The sequence below is a fragment of the Oreochromis niloticus genome, linkage group LG11, assembly GCF_001858045.2.
Source record: "Oreochromis niloticus isolate F11D_XX linkage group LG11, O_niloticus_UMD_NMBU, whole genome shotgun sequence".
In the NCBI taxonomy this organism is placed as follows: domain Eukaryota; kingdom Metazoa; phylum Chordata; class Actinopteri; order Cichliformes; family Cichlidae; genus Oreochromis; species Oreochromis niloticus.
The window spans coordinates 14,567,221-14,589,847 of NC_031976.2; the positions used below are offsets into that span (position 1 = coordinate 14,567,221).

A 22,627-nucleotide genomic window follows, 5' to 3' on the forward strand; every position below is an offset into this window, starting at 1 on the left:
TTATGACTAATGTATTCTTTACAAAAAGGGAGGTATATCTAGCCTTTTGACTGATTTATAAATGAATCCTTACATTACTATATGGCTAAATTAATAACCTTGCAGTCTTTCCTTAAATAGCCTAATATCGCCTTTATACATAGTCTTAAGATGTGTCACTACGCCAATTATAAGGGATTACACGATGTCTTCTTATGAGAGTCTGTAACTATGCTCCAGTAACCTGGTGACAGTTGCCGAGTCAGGTAAGACGGAGGTACTTTGCTCATAACGAGACCTTCGGTTAATTACAATAAAACACTGATAAAAGAGACTTTGGCTCTTGTTGAGCTGAGAGACTCCCCGAGCGGCAGACGTGAAGACCAGATCTCTGCGGCTGGACCTGCGCATCCACTTGTTGAGTAAACAGCAGTTCACGGGGCTCGCTCTATTTAAAGCGACAACAACATGGCACACGGACTAGTCAGACGAGAGTCAGTGGAAACGGAGATGCACAGGTCCGAGGACAAGGGGAAGAACTTCGTTCACACCAAGAAGAGGGGCTACGATGTGACGCGAAACCCCCACCTGAACAAGGTGAGCGCTCGTGCCCCGCGCGCGAGCTTTCAGTTTGTCTGAATAAACAAGCTGACAAGTTAGCTGATGCCTTCGGGGGCTGCGGGAAATATTAGCACCCTAAATACAGTGGGAAAGTCTATTCTCAAATATCGATATGAATGGGGCCAGGAAACACGGCAACTTATTATCATTATTATTATTATTATTATTATTATTATTATTATTATTAGTATTATTTTTATTATTATTATCATTTTATTGTAGCAGGGGTGTAGCTGCTCAAAAGTGATTAGGTACAAGCCCACGACGACTTTTTGGTATTGAGTAACCAAACTGCAAATGTAATGTTTTACACCTAGCTTAACTGTTTGCTACAACTCGTGTGTCGTTGTTATTTTACTACAAAAGCTCCAATGTATTTGAGATATGTGGTATTTATTTAGTCATATGACAATCTTCGTGAAGTGACAGGACCCATGGCCGAGCCATAGAGGAGCAAGTGAAAGTAACAGCAGCTAGGCTCTTTAGGTATCAGCTTTAGACGCGGTTATATTTAGATTTAAAGAGACCAAAGGCTTCGCTTACACGGAGAGCCTGGCCTTTTGTTATACTGCCCTGTCACATATCGCTCTACCCGGACAGCGATGGCGGGATATTGCACATGTAAGAGTGACTCAGCTCATCCCATTTACTGTAACACTAAAGCGTGATTCAGCATATAGTCACAGAAGCTGACACCATATAACGAGACATCAAGTTGAAAGCTTTTTTTTCTTTCTTCTTTGTTTTAAAGTAAAATGAGGAACAGAAAGCTGTTGGAAGTTGCTTACTCTTGCAATAATTTGTGCTGAGTTGCTTCCTTTCAGGTTATGAGAAAAAGGGATGACTTTGCATGTTATAGTTTGGAAAAACATACCTAACACAAGCCTTGTGACCACCCTTTCGCTGTATCATTATTAGGATGTACTTGTGTCCATTCCTCCCATGAACGCACAGTAAACAATGAGGGTCTGGCAGCTTTTGAGCCTTTCCAGTGTTTTCTCCTGGTGTGTGTGGTGAGATGGGGCCCCAGAGGTCAGGCTGTGATGACAGGATCTCTGTCCATGGTGCTGACTGACCTTCACAATGACTGGCTGAATTCGGGTTCGTCCTTATGTTAAGTGTGCCCCACAACCACTTGACCTTTTTCAGGCTAATTTTAGAACGTTCCTGCTGTCTATTTTTTCCCTCTGACCTGTTTTTTCTGGCCTCTCAGTAGCCGTATATGTCTCACTCTTGGAAAATATCTGAAAATATTCAAAACAGTAGGCCTATCTGAAGTTGACATCTGGGCTGTTCAGATTTATTCGACCAGAATTACAGATACAATATACAAAATACACACTGAAACTATGAACACTGCCTGTTTTCTAAATACAAGCTGCTCCGGGCTGATAAACGTTGCAGTTGGTTTACTGCAGATGAAGGAGTTGCCAGCCTGGCAACTGATAAGTGAGATAGTGGAGGTCAAACAGGCCAGTGTGTGTGTGTGTGGTTGTGTGAAGCGAGGGGTGGAGAAATGGTGGCTGCACAGAGGCTTGTTTGTTAGGCAGGTTAATCACTCCACTGCTGATAGCACCTCACGCTGCATGTCAACCCTGTGTGTGTGTGTGTTCAAGTGTGTATAGAGTGGCTGGGCAAAATGATTTGTGTATACACAATTGCAATATGACTAATAAGAATAAATCATGGCACCTTTTGTAATGTGGGTGTGTCCAGCGAGACTCATAAAGGCCATCCTTTGTTGTGCAGTGGTTGTGAGCTTTGAAATAAAGACACAGATTGATCATGTTAGTCTTCCTTTATAAAAGTCCTGTTTGTATATATGTAACCCTGACTGATCTTCACATGAATGTCAAACAGTGTTTCATAAAATAAACCAGACTGCTGCAGAGTGAACAGGCACCCTTTGTGTCATTTTATGCAGTGTCATGCTTAGTATGAAATCTATTCGACTGCAGTAAATATACTGACATCCTCTTTGTGACAGTGAGTTATTGGGTTTATGGGAAATGCAGTGTTGCACTGCTTAATTATAGATCACTTTACCTGCTAAAGGAATTGAAAGAGACAGTGTAAGGTAAAGAACAGGAATGCCAAACACATTTACTTTGGGCTACAATGTCCAGCCCACATAGATCTTAAGTGTGCTGGACCAGTGAAACTCCCCTTTCTGTCAGTGTAAATAAGCATCACTACAGATTTCATTCTTGATATATTTAAAAACAAGATCAATTTTAACATTACATCTTAGTTTTTATGCATGATAAAGAAACGATGCTGTAGTAAAAGAAAGAAATCTTTGTGCACCACAATTTTGGCATAAATTGTAAGAAATAAATGTGTAAAATTATAGGTCATTGCAAAGGATGTCCTGTAATTATAAAATGGATAATATTTGTGAATTGACAGAATATGTGCTTTAAAAAAACAAAACAAAACTGTAAACTCATTGGAAAAAAATCATAAATTTCTACAGTAAATTAGCTGATTTCAAAGCAAAAACACCATGAAGGGTGAGGGTGGAAATCTTCAGCTTGAGGCTTGATAAAAAGGTGTCACTAATCTCTGAGTGATGTCACAGTGGCTACTTTCATCTCATATGAATGAAATAGTGACTTGAGGTATATTGAGATGTATATTTCTATCGACTGATGTGAAAAAAATTGTCATGAAAAGATTTTTCCCATATTGCCCAGTCTTGCATTATAGTTTTGATACATAAAGCTACTCAAGCAGGAAGTGGACACCAAATTTAACAGCGAAACAAAATTAAAAAGTATTGGTTCCACCAATGAGTCAACCCCTAGTCTCCACGTTACCTCCTCAAGTGAACTTTGCAAGCAGTTTAAAATGTAATATAAGTCATAATCTTTACATCTATACAAGAAAATACATGACCCAATGAAGCTGTTATGAATTGTATGAATTGCAGGGGAAAATGGCTTTTAAAACATATTTTTGGAGAAAGTCACCAAGCGACCAGACCCACCCACCTCCTCTCACCAGTTTCCTGCTTGATACTGTCAAATACAAGCCTAAAAGTCAAAAATACAACTTCAGGAGAAATTAAAGTTATAGCTTCCTTCACAAACAGACGACGGGGACTGCCAGGATAGCTCCTGAGTGGCAACTTTGGTGCTGCCACTGTTGGATGACATGCTGTCTGCCTGCTTTACCAACTAGGCATCAAATATTAACATCAGTCCTGGCAGCAATCAACTTGACCAGGGTGAGTCTTGGTTCAGAAATGCTGATTAAATCAGTGGCTCACAAAGCAAACTCTGTTAATACCACAGACATATTGAGGAGATCTGGTGCTGCATTCAAATTGTCAGCCAATTCATTCAAAAAAGTTTCCACGAAATAAAAAAAATGTCAGCCATATTTCCACAGGTTTCCTAACAACTTCAGCCAGCTCTTCCTTATATCCCAGATATTATTGTACAGAAAGAATAAAACCTTAGTGTGTGAAGTGTCCCTGTGTTTTAAATATACTCCTTCTTACAATACTACTTCTATGTACTACTAATATATTACTTCTTACAACCATTACGTGTCCATTTCCAAGTTCTGCACTGTTTCTCAGGGCATCATTATTACCAACAACATCTGGAACATCCCGTTTCATTTTCTCTTGCAAAAATTTGAATTTTATTGGTTGAATTTCTCAGAGAACTAATTTGAAATCGTGTGTGTGTGTGTGTGTGTGTTTTAACCCTTTCTTTATAGTAAGAGGACTGTCATAGAGACCATTGTGGATGCCTGGCCCTGTGTTTAAAGCTGACCCAGTAAACTGTTTGCTCATGACTCAGTTTACACATGTGGGCCTTAAATAGTCCCAGTGTAGGGGAGGGATCGTAAAGAAGGCTGTCTGTCACTTAGCTTGTGGCACTAGTTTGTCTCTTTAAATAAAGGATATGCAAAAAGTTAGACCTTAAACATAGAAATCCAGACTAAAGTAACACAGAAACACACTTGTCTCCATTTTAAAATAATTTCTCTCTCACACTCTTTGCCTACTGCCCCTTTTCTTCTTCTTTCTGCACTCTTTCTTCGCAGTGGTGTCAAGGAGGAATGTAACAAGCACCCCAGTCCTTTGTTCTTTATTTTACTAGATGGCTTTTCATCTCATTTTAAAGTTAGCCATCCCAAATGAGCTCACAGTTTGTGGCGTTATATTGTTTTGGAAGAAAGAATTAATAAGATTCATTATGTGAACACAAAACTTTCAGAAGCAAGCATTGGCAGAGCCTGCTGTGACTGTACTCAGCACAAACGTTTTCTCAGAGAGAACTATTTCGAATAAAGTAAACGTTTCAGTTATAAAATGTTCTTTGCTTGGTGGTTTGGGGGGAAGATAGGACACAAATGCTCCCATACATCATGGTTATAATTTTGGTTAATCTTAATTGGTGTTTGTATGAGGTCAAAGTAACCTTCCCATCAGCTGTCTAACGTTAACCCAAACACACAAACGCTCAGGTTAGAGTAATATCAGACAAAAAAATGATGCAGACAGCTAAACTTTTCTCAGTGCTGTACATGACCCAGGGGTCGAGGAAATTGGAGGAAAAGGTAGGAAATGACTGTTAAAGTGTGTTAGTGGCCATACACAGGTGTGCTTCTGTGGCTAAGGCAGTGGCACCTTGTTGCCCTCCTCCTGATTTGAGCAAGCCCTGGGGATGAGGTGTGTTTACCTCCCACAGCTGGCCTGCTTCACCCCTAACAGGAGCCAGTCACTGCACAACCTGTTAATTGATGCTGAGGGACGTAGCGCTGAAAGCAGCCTGTCCTCACATCGGCGGGCTTCGATTTCCTTTTAATCTCTCCATACATGCACGTAAGCCTGCGCAGCTGATGTATGGACATACAAACACACACACGCACAAACACGGCTTCACCTTACTTCATGGTTAATGTGCTCTCTCCAGAGGTGGAACCGGATATTATAGGTGTGTTTTGTGTGCGCGCACCACGCAATAATGAGATGAAGTGGGGTGCGAGAGGTAGAAAGGGTCCTCTGTGGCGGCGAAGAGAGCGCTGGCCTCGCTCCACAGAAGTTCTCTGTCTCTCTGCTTGAACACACTTAAATGAGGCATCTGTGTGAATCTCAGGCGCTCAGTGCGTCTCTCTGTGACGCTGGTTCCGTCTGCTGCTGCCTCAAAAAAAAAACAACAACCCAAAAAACACAACAACAACAACTACATCCTTAAAAATGCTCTTAGCGCCTAATCAGGGACGCTGTTCCTAACAGATGCTCATTCACGGGATCTGTCTTTACCTTGTCTGCATAAAAAACATCAACCTTAGCAATAGCAGACTCACAAAGACTTGCATTGAAATACAGTAAGCTTCTAAGAGAGAAATTGTGCGCTAAACTTGACGTAAACCTGCACTGATCCCCTCGATTAAACAATAATGTTTTGTTTGTTACGTTCATTAAGATCACTAACATTCTGCATCATTTGAGCCCATGAATACTGAGCAAAATGGAAAGTCCATGTTCAGTAGCACTTTAGGTGGATGCCTCATTTGCAACCACAGCCTCCACATATAATGTTGCAAGATGGCCGCTTAGATGAAAGACTGACATTTAGAAGCCCTGTTTTTGGCGAGCAGCAAACAGCAGTCTATCTGATTGGGCATTGAAGATGTCCTGGTATGCCAAAATGGCAACTTTCCTGATAACCCTCAAGCAACTGGAAGTCATTAAGCTCTCATGTTAGATTTTCTCCCATTTGGCTGTTACTGTCGGTTCAGCAAAAGATTTTGTTTTTTCCTTCGCCGGGTTTGCATTTTTCTCAGACTGAGATGTAAATAAATTTAGCAACTAACGAACAAATGGCAACAAATAAAAACTGCCTTTAATTCGGAAGTGGGAATATTGCTGCTGTTGTCTGGTTCTAAATCCTCTCCTTTGGGTATTTGTCTTGTGCTTTGGTGTTTGTTCCATTTGAAACATAATGAGCTCCAGCCGCTCTGCATCTATATCAAAACCTGATGAGGTTTTCATAAGCCTGCGCGCTCTCTAACTGAGTTATGTCACAGTTCCTTAAAAGAAAACACAGTGATGACATGGCAGTGATTTTAGCCAGTGGAGTCTGGAACTTTGATGGCTGCTGATTCACCGTGCCAGTGAGATACGAGGACAGAGTTTGTTTTCTGCACCGTCACGACTTGGAAAAGTTTCATGCTGACAGTTTGCTGTTTTGGGGAAGCATTAGTGTAATGCTTTGTTTGTGCTGCTAGCCAAGGTTCCCATGGACCTTGGGAATTTTTGTGCATTTATCATTACCATAGCTTTCTAGCACCCTCCTATTGTAGAATCAACATTTCACATCCTAGGGGAAATCCTTGAGTGTTTGTGATGATAGTGCATTAGGTTTAAATTAGAGCATTTCATAAGGATCTCTTGATGGAAGCAGGAATGAACAAGGAGCACTTACTGTGCTGCCAAATTCTGACAAATGTTAAGTTTTTGCACCATGAGAAGTTCAGAAGTATGGGAATTGCACTGTTTTGCTTCTGTGGATGAGGAAAATGATGGCACCCAGAGTCAAAGATATAAATAAAAGACAAATAAAGACAGCAATGTTTTCCTAGGATGAAGATGAAGAACTCTTAGCATCATTTGATTTTTAATCTAGTAGTTTGTATGGTTTGAGGATAGACGGACACAGGATCAATAACTATGTTCTTATTGGTTGCTTGATTGCTTTAATAGTTTCGTTGATGATAATAATACCACCAAAACAAAAATCCCATAAGCCACAGCTGTAATTTTAGCACTAATTAGCAAATGTTAGCATGCTTAAAAATGAAACTAAGCAAAATGGTAAATAAGCTGATGTTAGTGTTTAGCTCAAGCTAAAGTGTTTTAGACGGCAGAATAAGCTACTAGCTGGGCTGTCTCAGGCTTGTTTCTGCATTTTGTAAGACCCAGAGTTAATCTTAACTAAGCTTCCTCTAACCATACACGGTATATTAAAGATGGACATAGCTACTGGTTTGCAAAGTCCTCTTCTGAGGTATCCAGATTAGCATCATAGCTATCATAACTGTCTTTGCTTCTCATATTTTTTTCATTTTAATCCTGATCGTATTGTGTTAGAAAGTTTTTTGCATCAGTTTGTGTGTGTGTGTGTGTGTGTGTGTGTGTGTGTATGTGTGTGTGTGTGTGTGTGTGTGTGTGTGTGAGGGGGGTGTTACAAGCTGTTTAGTGGCTGTCTGTGGTTAAACTAGGGATGATGTTGTCAGTCAGATTACAGGCCTAAGCAGTGAAAACAGTACAAGAGTTTCAGTGCTAAACTCCATAGAGCGCAGCTACACTTGTTAATGCACTTCACTATGCGGATGTGTGTGTGACATGCATGTGTGTGAGTCGTCCCAGGTGTGGCCAGGTGTTTAAGGTCACATCACGGGTGAACAGACATTCCTCTGATAGACTGGAGTGGATCGGGCAGCGAGAGAGAAAGTGGACCCTCGTTTCCCCTCCAGTGATCACCCCGCTAACCTGAGCTTTACACACTCGCACGCACACATGTGTGCACACGCAGAGGCGAACACACATGTCTACGCTGTGTTGTTAACCTGCTGCACCATGAGTGCTTTTATCAGTGTTTTCTCCAGGGCTGGCTCAAATAAACTTCGTGTAACATGATCAGACTGTCAGTTCAACTGTATGCACGCACACACATACACTTCTCGTGTGTGTTTAACAGCAAGTCCTTCCAACTAGCTGTCCATTTCAGCTCACTTTTGTGTGTGTGAATGGGGGGTTTTTATCGGGGGGGGGGAGGGGTGGGGGGTTCCTCATTCACATCAGTGCAACGGAGAAGCCATTAGCTTGTCCCAGACAGAAAGAGGGAGACTGTCTGAGCCTCATCACCTTCCTATGAAGCTCATCACAAGCATCCCTCCTCTTTCCTCGTTTTCCCCTCCCCTCCTCCTCAATGCTGCTTTTGTCTGTTATATTAGAGCGCTGGAGGTCTTGTCATGACTTAACAAAGATGCATCAGAATTTAAGAGTAGTGTTTGGTTTCAGTGTTCTGCAGCTTGTGAGTGTATGACCATTATGTGCAAATGTTTTTTCCAGAGACAGAAGAGATGGCTATCATTATGACTGATGGCATGCAGACTGACAGGCTCTGTGATGTTGCAGCTTCATGAAAAAGGTGGTGCTTGGTTTTAATGCCCTTCAATCAATAGGGTAAAGGCCTGGTCACGCCTGCAGATAGAGCGGTGAAATTGAGCAGCAAAGTCAGTTGATTCCAAAGGAATTGCTGACTTCGCTCAGCAATCAGTGGGATTCCTCACAAGGGTAAATCCCTTCATACACCGAACAAACTTGATGACACATAAAGATTACACAAACTTTATGAGTAATTGTGAAATTTATGTGAATTTTTAAAAATTTATTCCACCCTTGATAAAAAAAACTATTACATTTTTTTAAATGAAAAGACATGTCTTACCTCTGACCATGATATATATGACCCAACATTTTGTATCTGTATCAGTGTTTTTATAGTAAAGAGAGAGGTTAATTACTTTTAGATTTTTAAAATTTACTGGAGCAATAGATTCACAGGTGATACATTGGGAAAACATCATTGGGTCAATAAATAGACCTGACATTAAATAAAGAGGACAAATATATGTGACACAGTGACTCACCCAGAGTATACCTTTCTTGTATTTATGACTGCTTTAATAGACAGTTCACAATCTGCTTTTAAAATATATTTGTTCTTCCTTCTGGGTATTGACGGCAGAATTAGATAGTTATTTTAGGACAGACTCTGAAATTGGATTGGCCGTCTGTGGGAGATTTCCTGTTCCATTAAGACAGGTCAGCCATCGGACTCTTCACTGAGACATCTGTCTTATTTGTGTTTTCCTGTCTGCATTAATCAGCTTGAGGGTATTACTTGCTTTTTGTGGCAGAAAACAAACAGTACAAATGAGGTTTCATAACAGGAGAGTGGCAACTCTTGCAGAGTTGCACATTGCTGTCAAGGCTCATGCTGTCACCCAAACGTGTCCGATGAACGCTGCAGTACTAGCTGAAAGTGAACATTTGGACCACAGAGCTGATTTTCTTAAGGGCCTTGGGCATTTTTCCAGGAACTCTCAGGCTCCTAAGGGACCTGGGCTCTGCAGCATGAAAAGGGTTGTCTCAAGGGAACTGGATGTGTTTAAGGAACTCTGCATGTCTGCTGCCTCCACCCACTTTAAGGCTGCCCTCCTTAGGTCAACAGCGGCTCCACTTTCAAGGCTGTTTGACCAACATGTCTCTGCATTGGCAAGTTGGCACCTCCTGATTTAAGGAACCCTGCGTTTGCATATTTGCTCGAGCTGGAGGATTTAAGACGACCTTGTTGATCAGTCTCAGAACTCAGGGTTGCTAGGCGGAGTATGTGACCCATGAAAGTAAGGAGTGACTCAGAGCTCAGAGTTTGTCTGCAGATTTGGACAAGAAAAATATACTGCTTTACTCCATTTTTAAAAGCTGTATAATACAGCCCGGTGAAGCCAGTGGAAATAAAAATTAAATTAAAATTGAAATACCCAAGGAACCACAAGTAAGCCAGCAGTCTAAAAGGGCAGGGCTGACAGTGTACTATGGGGATTTTAAGTTTTCTGAAAGAGTCTGAAAACCTGCATTCTCTTTAGTAGGTGACTCCTTAGTGGGTGACTCCTTAGTGGGTGACTCCCGTGGTTGCTGAAATACTTCCAGTTGTAGTTTTTTCCTTCTTACTAGTAATTTTATTTGAGCACATAAAACCCATAGCCAGTGCAAAGTTGCCATTACCCTGCCATTGTGCTTTAGATTAAGGTTTTGATGTTAAATAATGCAACAATTGTTATACGTTTTATATTAAAATAAATAAAAAATCGCCTTGGCAGTCATCATGGTTCTATGAGTTTCATTGTGATTTTTACCAAGCACATAACAAACAATCCAATTCCAGCTTATGTTAACAATTTAAGAACATTGTCACATAATAAACTTCTGGTTGTGTAGTGAGGACTCCACCTGTGTCCATTAATTCCTCAGTTTTTTCTCAGTCTGCTTTTTCCTCATTGCTTTTCTTTGACAGTATTATTAACAACATGTGGCTAAAATGTTGATAGAGAAATCACTTTTTCTGATGGATGCGTTTGAGCCTCTGAACAAAGTTTGACTGCTAATGAGCAGATCTGATTAGGTACACATGCACGCCTGACATGGCACATTTGCTGCAAGGTATTTTTTAGGAAAAGCTTAGTCAGGCTGTAAGATCCTGAGAGGAGACGGCTGGGAGCTGATGTGTGCGTTTTGTCTTCCTCCTGAGAGGAAAGGATGGATTTAAAGGGCTTTATTCAGAGGGTAATCCTCTTGAACTCTGCCATGGCTTCCAGTTTAGCAGGAAACAGATGGGGGTATCTGGCCTTTGCTTAGAAACTCAAAAGGTAAAGAAACCTGGTAATGCTCTCTCTACCTTCGCACTGAATACAGACATTCAAAAGTGAGAGCTTAGATGGGCATAAAAATGACACTGCAGTCATTAATTTTGGACATTCGCATCTACAACATCAGGTGTTAAAGGTAGTATTTGTTCAAGTCACTGCTCAGCTTTATAAGGCATTGTACAGTCTTTATTTTCACACACTTGCTGCTATGCTCTACAAGTTATGAACTGTCCTTTTGTGTGTTTTATGTGATGTCCATCACCTACACATTGCTGCAGATTGTCCTGCGGCTTTGATGGAACATGGACAAATAGTGGATGTAAATTTTAGACATGAGCTATAAATTCTAACCATAGCAAAATATGGATAATACCAGCTGACAGGGAAAGTAGAGATTTATGAGATACTTTACTTTTAAACCCAGTCCCACATTTATCTAAACAGATGTGTATTTTATGTATGTTAAAAAAAGACATTATTGTGTCATACAGGTAGGTCCAAGGGTATTTGGACAATGAAATTTCTTATTTTTTGTAATTTTGGGTCTGTACGCCACCACAGCGGATTTTAGATTAAGCAGTGACAGAAGTGCAGACTTTCATCTTTAATGCAAATGGTTTACAAAAAATTTTACAGTTATTTTTATATATAGTTCCACATTTTCAGAGGCTCAAAAGTAATTGAACAAACTAACATAATTTTATGAATAATTGTTGTTTTTAATAATTAGATAGAAACCCTTTACATTTGTTCTGGACTTTTGCCTGAAGTCTAGCTCCCATCACCAAATGCTTTCTTCCCTTGAGTAAATTTGCAAGCCTTCCCTGCAGTCACCTTCAGTTGCTGCTTGTTTGTTGGTCTCACTGTCTTCAGTTTTATCTTCAGCTGAAAGTCCTGCTCTGTGGGGTGCTGGTTACTAGTAACCGGGTGCTGTCCAAACAGTTTGGCAGCTTTTGGCTCAATCTGAGCAGATTGTACAAGTCTGTACACTTGTACACTTCAGAAAACTTCACATCATCAATAAACTAGTGGCCCAGTTCCCCTGGAAGCCATACGTACCCATGCCATAACACTGCCTCCCCTATGTTTGAAAGATGGTGTGGTATGCTTTAGATCATGAGCTGTTCCTCTCATTCTCCATACTTTTCTCTTCTCTGCTACAAAGTCATCATCATTTCATTGATTTTTTTTCCAGAGTTGTGCAGGTTGTATTAGAAATTTTTTTGGCTTTCCTGTTTCCAGTTGTGGTACAGGGGTCATATAGTTTATTATTAAAGTGTCTCTTGATTGTGGACAATGATACTTTTGCTTCCTTGAAAGTGTTCTTGATTTGGTTAGATGTTGTGAAGTTATTTTTCTGAACCATAGGAATAACTTTGTCATCATGCACTTCATCTTCTCTGGTTGTTCAGACCCTTTGGTGCTGCTGAGCGGATCAGTGCATTCCTTGTTTTTAACAATGTAGCAGACTGCTGATTTAAGTTTTTTTTTAGGACCAACATCAACTATATTATGTATGTGATTTTTCAACCTATAAGTTGTAGAAGCTGCCTGTTGTGATTGGGTCCATTCTGTATATTTTGTGGATATACATGGCTCACTGGTCTAGGGGTACAAGTGGTCCCGGGTTCAAATCCCAGACAAGCCTAGCTGAAACTGAGGTAAAATTCTACCTCTCTACCCTGAACAGCCATAGAAACAAAGATCCTGATAATGGTGTTGTTGGTTAATTAAACTGGGAAAGATAGAAAAAAAGGACAGCTGTTCTTGTAAAACCTTAACTTGTTCTAAATTGAAAATTTTATGTAAAATATCATACACAGAAACCAGAAACAATGAGCTAACTGAGTAAAGTGAGTCTGAATAAAATTTCTGAAATGTAAGAAATGTTACTTCATTTAAAAATAAAAAGGATTTCAACAATTAATTTTTGTGTATTTTGTGTATTACGTACAGATATAATGTAAAGTGTGCTCAATTTTTTGTAAAATTAAAAAAAAACAACAACAACGTACAAAACCAAAGAAAGTACCTTACATAAGCCTTATTATGTCCTGCAAAGGGATTATAAATATTTTGGTGCAGGTCCTATTGGTCTAGGGGTGTGATGAGCACCCCATGGAACAATCCTGTGTAGAGTCTGTGGGAAAAAAACTCCACATTCCCCAGGCTGTCAAGTATTTTCACAGACACCCAAACAGGAAAAAAATGCAATGAGCAGCAGAAACATAAATGTGCTTTCTCTTCACTTTCATGTGGTCAACTTTATGGCACTTGAAGCAAACAATTGTGTTACTATGAAGTGCTCACATAGGATTGATTATGACTATTTGTAATGAAAGGAGGAAACCCCTAACACAATGTTCAACATATTGAATATATAATTCAATATAATTCATGCACATGCACTCATTCATACATGCACACACATTCAAGCTTAAATTTCTGCAAGATTTTCCATCCATCAGTGTTACACCTGCATGCACAAGGCAGAAGCCATAAATACACTTCCCATCTACACTCTGTGTACATTTATGACCATTTAAGAAACCCTTCACTTTTACTTTTCAGAGGGAGGAAACACTTTAGTGGTCCTCAGGGTGGCCTTTATAAAATGCAGGGAAAGACTGTTACACCTGCCATGTGCTTAACAGAAACCCACTCCTATTTATCAGAGACCACGGTCGGTCCAGTTAGCGTATAATTATCTGCCATGTGTGGAGTTCTGAAATGAACGAGTGAGCTTTAACTCCACACAGACATCTTTGACCTTTGCCATCACATTCCTGCCTCAGACTTTTTAACTGTCTCCCTGTCCTTTGTTTATTGGGACTAACAGTTTAGCTTGACTGAAGCAAATGTCTAACCACACAGGCTTTTGACGCACTGTGTACATTCTCCAAAATTTACAGGCATTTTAGTAGCTGTTTTTTCCCCCCTAAACCCAGTGAACATGTGCTAACCTTGTGTTTATGCTTTCCTTCATTTTCAGTGGATTCTTTGATTGAGTTTTTTTTTTCTTTTGTTTTTCCGAAGCCACAAAGGTAATTACAGCTCCTCAGTCAGTCCACTGTCTGAAACAACTTGTTTTGAGCTTTTTAAAACATACTTTTGGGGCAACGTCAGTCTTCTAATCCAGATTATTTTAAGAGGCATGTTTTAGAGACACATTTAAAACATGCTGCAGGTTTCTGGTATGTGCTGCTGCAAACATGGACGTATTGGAATTGAGTTAAATAGCAGCACAGACTTCCAGCAATCATCTGCCGCGCTTTGTTTTCTTTTTAGAACAGGCCACTTTCAGCCCTTTTCAGTTTTTGCTCGTGTGTGTTCTAGAAGGACTTTTTGTGTATTCACCCACAGCTGAAAATAGTCCTCAGCAAATAAGCATTTTTGTCCAGTTTGAGGGATGTGTAGTTAAAAATTCAGCCGGTTTCACAGATGCTTGTTAAAAATTGTTTCTTAAAAAGCAAACTGTAAAGTGCAGACAGTCATTTTTGAGGACATCTACCAAGGTTTAGTGAGGATCAGGGTGTGGCGTGGTTTTCAGACACAGCTTAGGTCACATTTCTCTAAGAGCAGGCCTTTGTTTCAGGATGGAAGGTTTTCTAATATTGCTGGTGTTTCCACTTGATTGCTGATGCTTATAGAATTTATATGGAAAAGGATGACTTCCCTGGCCATTTTGAACAATGGGTGCAGTGATGCAAGTAGCCTTGCTTCCTCAAAATCAGGAAAGGTATTCCTGTGAAGTGTGTTTCCAGTATCCAGCAGGTTTAGGTTTACACAGAGACCTACATCACTTTCCCTTTCTGAAACCCTAGACCATTTATATGCCAACTCCATATGGAGTTTAAATGATGATCATGCTCTGAAACAGACACACATGCACGCGCACACACACACTGCTTGCTTTTTCTAAGACATGCATAGATAAGAAAGAGGAGTCAGATGGGAGGTAAGAGAGAAATTATGAGTGAGGAGGAGGAATGTTTCTAATATTTTTAAAGGAGCCTAGAGTTACAGGGAAAAGGTCATCAGTAGAGTATAAGGGGTCATTATTTGTGTTGGCCAAGAACCAGTCAGTGCTCTCCTCAGTCCAAATTTATGGCTGCTGTATGATTTGCAGTTAAAATGCACAGAGTGAGCAAGAACACACATGCATGCACACGGTGGCATGAATGAGTGCATTCATTTAGCCTTTCACTCCTTCTTTCTCTTTTCCTTCTCTTTCATCCCTCATCAATCACACACTTACGCACTTACAGTGATGTAAAATATACACAAGAACACATCACACACCTCTACAGTGCCCCACAGGTTGTTGGCCGTGCACTGCTAGATGCTAAAGACTGCACTATGAAAGGGTATTAACACCTGTTTTTGTTCCCTTTTTCCACCTACTTCCTTTCCAGCTCTAATATTTAAGATCAAAGCTACTGACTACTCTTGAAGTTATAGTGATTATTGCCATAAAGCTTGAAAAAAAGCTAAATCAGAGCAAGAATGCGGGGCTCACACATTATGTATATGTGTTAGTGAGCCTGCCTAATTTTTTAGCTTATTGTCTCCAGTGTAAGCACCATAGGGACAACAGCCAAAGCAAGATAACAGATTAACATTTAGCAAGATGTCTGCTGAAAATGATTGTAAACTATAGTTTTAGGTAACTTTCTTTCAAAATACAAAATATAGATACATTTTGTCACGTTCCTGGGTCTGTTGACCCAGCATTTTAAGCTTTATTTTATTGTAATGTTGATGTTTAAGTTCATTAGGTTAGCTAAGTTCATTTGTTTATTAGATTCCTCTTGTGTTTTCTTCCCCTGTATTTAAGTTTCCCTCACCCTTTATGTGTTTCATGCTGCGTGTCTTATGTTGTCAAGTTCGTGTTGTCATGTCTGCTTTCCTTTCTGTTTCCTGTTTTATTGTGAAAGTCCTTGTCCTATGTGCAGTGTGTCTAGTTTTGCTTCCCCCTGTCTCGTTAGGTCTGATTTGTCCCAGCTGTGTTCCCACCTGTTCCCCATCCCCTCATTATCTCTCTGTGTACTTAAGTCCTCTGTCCTCCTTTGTTCAGCGTCTGTTGTTGTTTGTGCTATGTTTCCATGCTCCCGGTAGCTTTGCATCTATGCTAAGGTTCATGTTTTGGGTTTTTCATGTTTATTTTTAGTTTCGACAGTTTAGGTTATTGTTTATTCTCATCTTTGTTTGCCCCATGTATTATTTTGTGTTTCTCTATCAGCCATATTAAACGGCTTGCTTTTTGTTAAGTCAAGTTTTGTTCCGCTTGTCTTGGTGTCTGCATTTTGGGCTCTTTTTCGTCACTCCATACAGTCTGCCTCCCACAGGCTGTGACAGAATGAACTGACCATGTTGGACCCAGCGGACATTTATTTCGGTGACTTTTTTGAATTTAAGGTTTGTGTTATGCAACTTCGCGGACTTTGGATTATTTCCTGTGCAGGGAACCAGGGGGAGGAGAAGGAGGCTATTCGGGCTCAGCTGACTCGGATAGCCACGGCTAACCCAAGGTTTTTGGATTTTTCGCCTGAGGATATAAAGAACTCTGAAACCCTAGACCATTTATATGCCAACTCCATATGGAGTTTAAATGATGATCATGCTCTAAAACAGACACACATGCACGCGCACACACACTGCTTGCTTTTTCTAAGACATGCATAGATACGAAAGAGGAATTAGGTGGGAGGTAAGAGAGAAATGATGAGTGAGGAGGAGGAATGTTTTTAATATTTTTAAAGGAGCCTAGAGTTTGGATTTTTATATCAAAATTAAGTTCTGTCCATGAAGAGAATAAAAAGGGCCTTCTATCAATGTCACACATACTCATTTTGCTGTACAAATTCTCACATGGGTGCTCTTAAGACGGTCCTGGGTTTGAACCCGCTGGCTGGCTGGGGTCCTTCTGTGTGGTGTTTGCATTTTCTCCCAATGCTTGCGTGTGTTCTATCCCATTTCCTCCCACAGCCCAAACACATGCATGGGTTAGGTTAACTGATTATTCTAAATTGGCTCTAAGTGTGAGTGTGAATGGTTGTCTGCCTCTCTGTGTTAGCCCTGCAATAGACTGGTGACCTGTCCAGGTTGTATCACGCCCTTTGCCCCATGACAGCCTAAGGATGCTTTTGCCACTAACAAGCAGAAGTTTGCCGAGTTCAGTTCTGCTTACAGCTCAGCTTATGATAAAATTTCTTTCTGTTTTCCTACGTGGCAGCACCAGAGAGAGGCTGAGCTGAGTGTGTCGGTGGTGGTTAGCTTTGCTGTTATATAACGATCCTGGTCGGCTGGCTGATCACAGACTTAAATAGCTGCGACTACTGGCCCATTACATCCAGTGAGCCAGTCACCCCACCAGCCAAACGCTGGCTGCCCCAGCAGTGTGCCTTTGACCTCATAAAACAGCAGCCGTGCCCCCTACGTTCTTTTCTTTTCCCGCTCTTTTCCTTGTTTTTGTCACTTTTCCTTGTTTTTCTAATCTTTGGATTCTCTCTGCTAATCCCAGCTATGATAACTGTGGGATAAATCTGTCATTCCACTGGGATATCCACTGTCTTACCCCCACCAGCTGTTTTCACAGCGTCTAGACATACATGCCGCTATTGATTAAACAAGAGGATGGCACGCTGCGCTGCTGGACAATGACGACGTCATGCGGTGTGGTTCTTCTCTTGTGGCGGGATTAAACTGACTCACTGCTCATGTTTTTGTGCCTCAAAACCGGGTCTTAGGACAGTTTTGAGTATGGTGTGTGTGTTTGTGAAGTAGGTACAAAACCCTGTGCACATTGTCTGCACAAGCTGTACGATATGATGATTTTACTTAAATTTGCATTAAAAATCACTATTTCTTTATTGTGTGTGTGCGTGTGTGTGTGTGTGTTTATAAACACTGCAACCGTGATGGAGGAAAAGGAGGCGTATGACTCAGTCTTTCCTTCAGCTGTTAGCCAGAGTCTCCCCCGGTGCGGGTCACAGTCAGCCAACCGAATGAACTCATCAGGACGCTTCCCGTGATAGCAAGTTTCTAATTCAGTTTCAGCTGACTCTTGGTATTTACCAATCTCCTGCATGTGTTTTGGAGTCTGAATGGGATTACTCTGCACGTCTGGGGCACATATTGTATTCAGGTTCAGGAATTGAGATGTCTACGTGGGTATTTCTTAAGCTTCAAGGCAACTCCCCAAACCTTCCAGTCTTGCTTTTTTTTTTTTATGCAAGGAAAAGAAACATTGTTTTTGGCTTAGCAGACACATTGACATAATTAACTAAGGTCCTACTTGCTACTGTAGGCTGCACATCTAACTGTAAGAGTCTAAGCTGCATTGTGGGGAGCACACGTGGCAGTAATGGAGGGGTAGAGTAGATGGCGCTGGTGGTGGTGTTTATGGGAACAACCTCAGCAGTCCTCTGTTCCCTGTTTGGTCAGCTGCAGCGAGATCGCTGGTCTGAGGAGCTCTGACATCACCAGCCGAAGTGAATCCAGATCCACTGGTCTATGGTGTAATAGCAGTGCGGGTGAACTTAACCGCTGTAGATGACTTTCTCACAGTCCCGTTTAATGTTACGCAAATGTTAACCCCCCTCTGCAGTTTTATTTCAGGTCTGTTCAAAGTCAACTTTTGTATTGCCAGCCATTAAAAAGGGTGTCTCCTTTTTGCCAGGATGAAGTTTTTCTGCTCTTTGCTTTCCAAGTTGTGAAATATATCCTACCACTCTCGCCCACTCACTCACTAAAATGCTAACAGGGTTCAGGGAAGCGAACGATCCAGCCCAGAACTCTCTAAAAGAAGGAGTTCTATAAAGGAAACCAGACAAGTTATTGAATGCTTTTCTCGCATTAAAATAATAATTTAGAGAATTTTGAAATTAGTTGATTTGATATTATTATGAGTAAATGCAAAATGCGTTTTTTTTTTTAAGTAATGATTTTGTTTATTACAGGACAAAAGCTATCCAAACCTACCTGACCCCTTTTTAAGTAATTGTAAGTAATTGTCCCCCTTGTGAAGTATTTAATTATTTCATTTTTTAGAAAGCTAAATTCAAATAGGATCAGTTAGGTTTGGATAGCTTTTTTCCCTTGATAAATAAAATCATTTAAAAACTGCATTTTGTGATCTTAACCATCAAAGTGTAACAAATAAGAAAGCTCGAAAGGGGCAAATACTTTTTAACAGCACTGTAGCCTCTGAGACAGCTGACTAGGAGACAGAGAGTCTTTTAAAAGGATTTAAAACTCTACTTTTCAATGACTTGTGGCAAATGAAATGTTATTGACATGTTTAAAATAGCTCCAGTGTTTATTTCATTAAAGGGTCAAACAGTGCCAAAACATCAAACCTTTGAGGATCCTGAATCCATGGAATTAAAAGATTACTTGATTCCCGGCCCTAGCCTCAGATTAGAGACTTACTGTACTTATGGCTTGCAAATCAAGCTTACTTTGACTCACAGTTTTCTTTTAAAGACATGCATTAACACCTCATAAACCTCTTTGCTTTTATAGCTTTACAGTGTATATGATGTGGTTTACCTGTTATTATGTACAAACCCTTTTCTGCCCCATTTTTTTTTTCACTCTATATTTGCATCTCTCATAAACACTGCTGAATCATTAGGTGCAACAGCAAGAAAAACATTTTTAAAAAAGACAGAAAAAATGTGCATTAGGATGCAACAGATGGATGAGAGGAAGTGGGGTTAAGATGTCTATCACTGTACACCACCTTCATCCAGCAGTTTAAGTGATAAACATGTTGTACATGAAGGCCATGTTGTGTATTGCCTTGGCTCTCCCTTTTATTAAAAGAAAGCACTCCCTCTCCCACACAGCCCTGAATAGAGAAGTGCTCTGTGACCACACACATCTCTGCCAGGTCTTATCTCAGTGCCAAACATTTGAGCCCTGTCCCTGTCGAAGGCCTGTGGGCTTTTGTCCCCCTGTCTGATCTGTGATTGTGGTTGAGAGAGGCTCAATGGGGAAAGGCCTCCGTTTCGTGTTAAGCTCTGGTCACTCTCAATAGGGCCTGTCTCTGCAGGAGAAACATTGAAGCTCAGGGAGCACAGTAAGAAATGGAGAAAAATGAAACTGTTATTTAAAAATAAAATGTGCATCTTTGATATTAAATGCAGCCCATTCCCTTTTTTCTTATCTGAAAAGACACATTGAAGTTGATTCAATGTGTCTTTGTGTGCAATTACATAATTCTGAAGTTTTCTGAGGGAGTATTGAGGTGTAATTTTTAGTTTTTGTTTGTCAGCACATCGACAAAATTGCCCCCATAGACCAGTTATGTAGTCTTACAGTAAAACTACAAGCCTTATTTTTGATACAAAAGAAAGAAAACTGAGGATGGTAAGGAAAGGTGATGGAAAATAATATTTTTTTACCTTCACTATAAGTATATTTATGTAGGGCTGTGCGATATGACCAAAATCTCATATCCCGATATTAAGACATCTATCGTCGATATAACGATATAAATTACAAAAATGTAACATTTCCTGTAAATTCTGTGAATCTCGGGCATCTCGACTTGTGAAGTGTTTCCAGCTGGGCGTCGTTTACCTGGAGTCCAGTGTTTTAACTGATGCATGGAACTATACATTTTTAGACGTAAGTTGTAACGGCCGCCGTTTTCTTTGAGTATTTATTACACAGCGTGCTGCGGAGAAAAGTCTGTTCTAACGTTTGAGTCTAAGGTTTATTTTTTTAGCACCTGGCGGCTCTTTTTTGCTTCTCATCCGTTAATATTCTGCATCTTTCACGTGACTCGTTTTATTTTGAAAAGCCTCAACAGGATCTTGAGCTTTATTGTGAAAGGTTTATGTGGAAAATAAACAAGCGGACACGCCGTGGTTTTACCGTCGTTGTTGCTAACGAAAACGCATAAAAAACAAGCGCTTGTCCGTCCGTAGTGTGGTTATATTAAATATAAGAGAAAGAGAGAACTTTAAGAAATTAATATAGCCACTACAGTGACCATCAAAATGATGAAAAAATATTGCCGTAAACAGTTTATTTTGCGACACCACGAAACAAACGATAGCGTAAAATGAAACGATAGACGTTTTTCTATCGTCATCCGATATATATCGTTATATCGAACAGCCCTATATTTATGTGTTTGTTTTACAGTCACATGTGCATATTCCAAAGATATTTGTACTTTAGTATGCTATAGATCAGACATCCATTCATTTATTTTCTGCTGTTTATCTGGAGCTGGGTCATGGGAGCATCTCTCCAGTATCTACCTTGGGGCCTTCTCCTGGTAGCACATGCTCAGAATACCTCACCTGGGAGGCAGCCAGGAGACATCCTTGGTGTTGAACCACCTCAGCTGCCTCTACTCTGAGTCCCTCCGAAATGAATGCACTACTCATCCCATCTCTAAGGGAAAACCCTGGCACCCTCTCGAGAAAGCTCATTTCCACCGCTTGTATCTGCAATTTCAGTACCTGTCACTCCTTCTTTTGGCTGCTTCTTTTAGGTGTCGGTACTCGCTACAGCAGATCATCAGCCTCCGTCTCAGCCTGTCTCTAGCATCCTCTTCTGACACACCAATCCTCTGCATGTCATCTTTCACTACATCCGTGAATCTTCTCTGTGGTCTTCCTCTTTTTCTCCAGCCTGACAGCTTCATATTTGACAAAAATGCCACTAAAAACAATAACACCACAGGCATGGTTGTGAGATTGTGTTCCGCTACACTGAAATATGGGAAAGAGCTGGTGGCACTAACCTGTTACTCAAGCAGTCACATTAATGCAGCTTTAACCTGTAATGCAAGTTAAATAAGAGAGTTAAAATGTCTCCCACTTGTACAGATGTCAGGAGGGAGAATTGTTTTTTCGTTGTTTTTTTCTGATGTTGTTTTTTGGGTTGCTTCCTCTGTGGGCTTGGTTTTTCAGCTCACATTACAGTTAGATAATACAGAGCTTAATTCCTACATGATTATCTGACTTGGTGGATGTGATGGAAGGTTTTGATTTGTTATGTTCTGTTCACTTCAGCAGCCAGAGCTCAGTTTCCCTAAAATGAACTACAACATTACATTTACATTATTAATTATATTACATTGTTTCTTTGCATAACATAACTGGATCTGATGTTTGTTTATACCTCGGAATATAGTTAGTTCAAATCAAGTTATCCTTGATGACTCTGTTAAGCTTTAAAATGCTTCGCCTGTCCCAGCAGATACAGCCCTTTTATCAGCCCCATGTGGAAACAGTTGTTTCATATCACACTGCATTGAATGCATGACAATCATATACTTGTTTCGCTCATGTTTGTAATTTGTCATCGTGTGCAGGAAATTCCAACATACAGCGTTCACTGCATGCTTTTCACAGTGAAATATCAGTGTGAGAAAGTGTTTCTGGACCGTGTTATTGTTGTGATAAGAAGCCCTCTCCTCTCGTGACATTAAAGAATTTCTACATGAAGGAATACTTGAAGGCTGTATTGAAGGGAGTGGCTTTACTGTCAACCTTACAAGCTCAATGTTAGACTGAACTCTGTGTGGTAGTGGCCGAAGGAAATTAAA

General features: G+C 40.4%; 1 protein-coding gene across 1 annotated transcript in view; it reads left to right on the forward strand.

Annotated features, from left to right (window-relative positions):
• The first annotated feature begins 267 nt into the window (after positions 1-267).
• The window catches only part of me1 (malic enzyme 1, NADP(+)-dependent, cytosolic), a 78,587-nt gene continuing 56,227 nt past the window's right edge, over positions 268-22,627 (forward strand). The window contains exon 1 of the mRNA XM_003453476.5: positions 268-576. Within this exon, the coding sequence (XP_003453524.2) occupies positions 448-576 (129 nt within the window). The 5' untranslated portion in view covers positions 268-447. The remainder of the gene's footprint in view (positions 577-22,627) is intronic.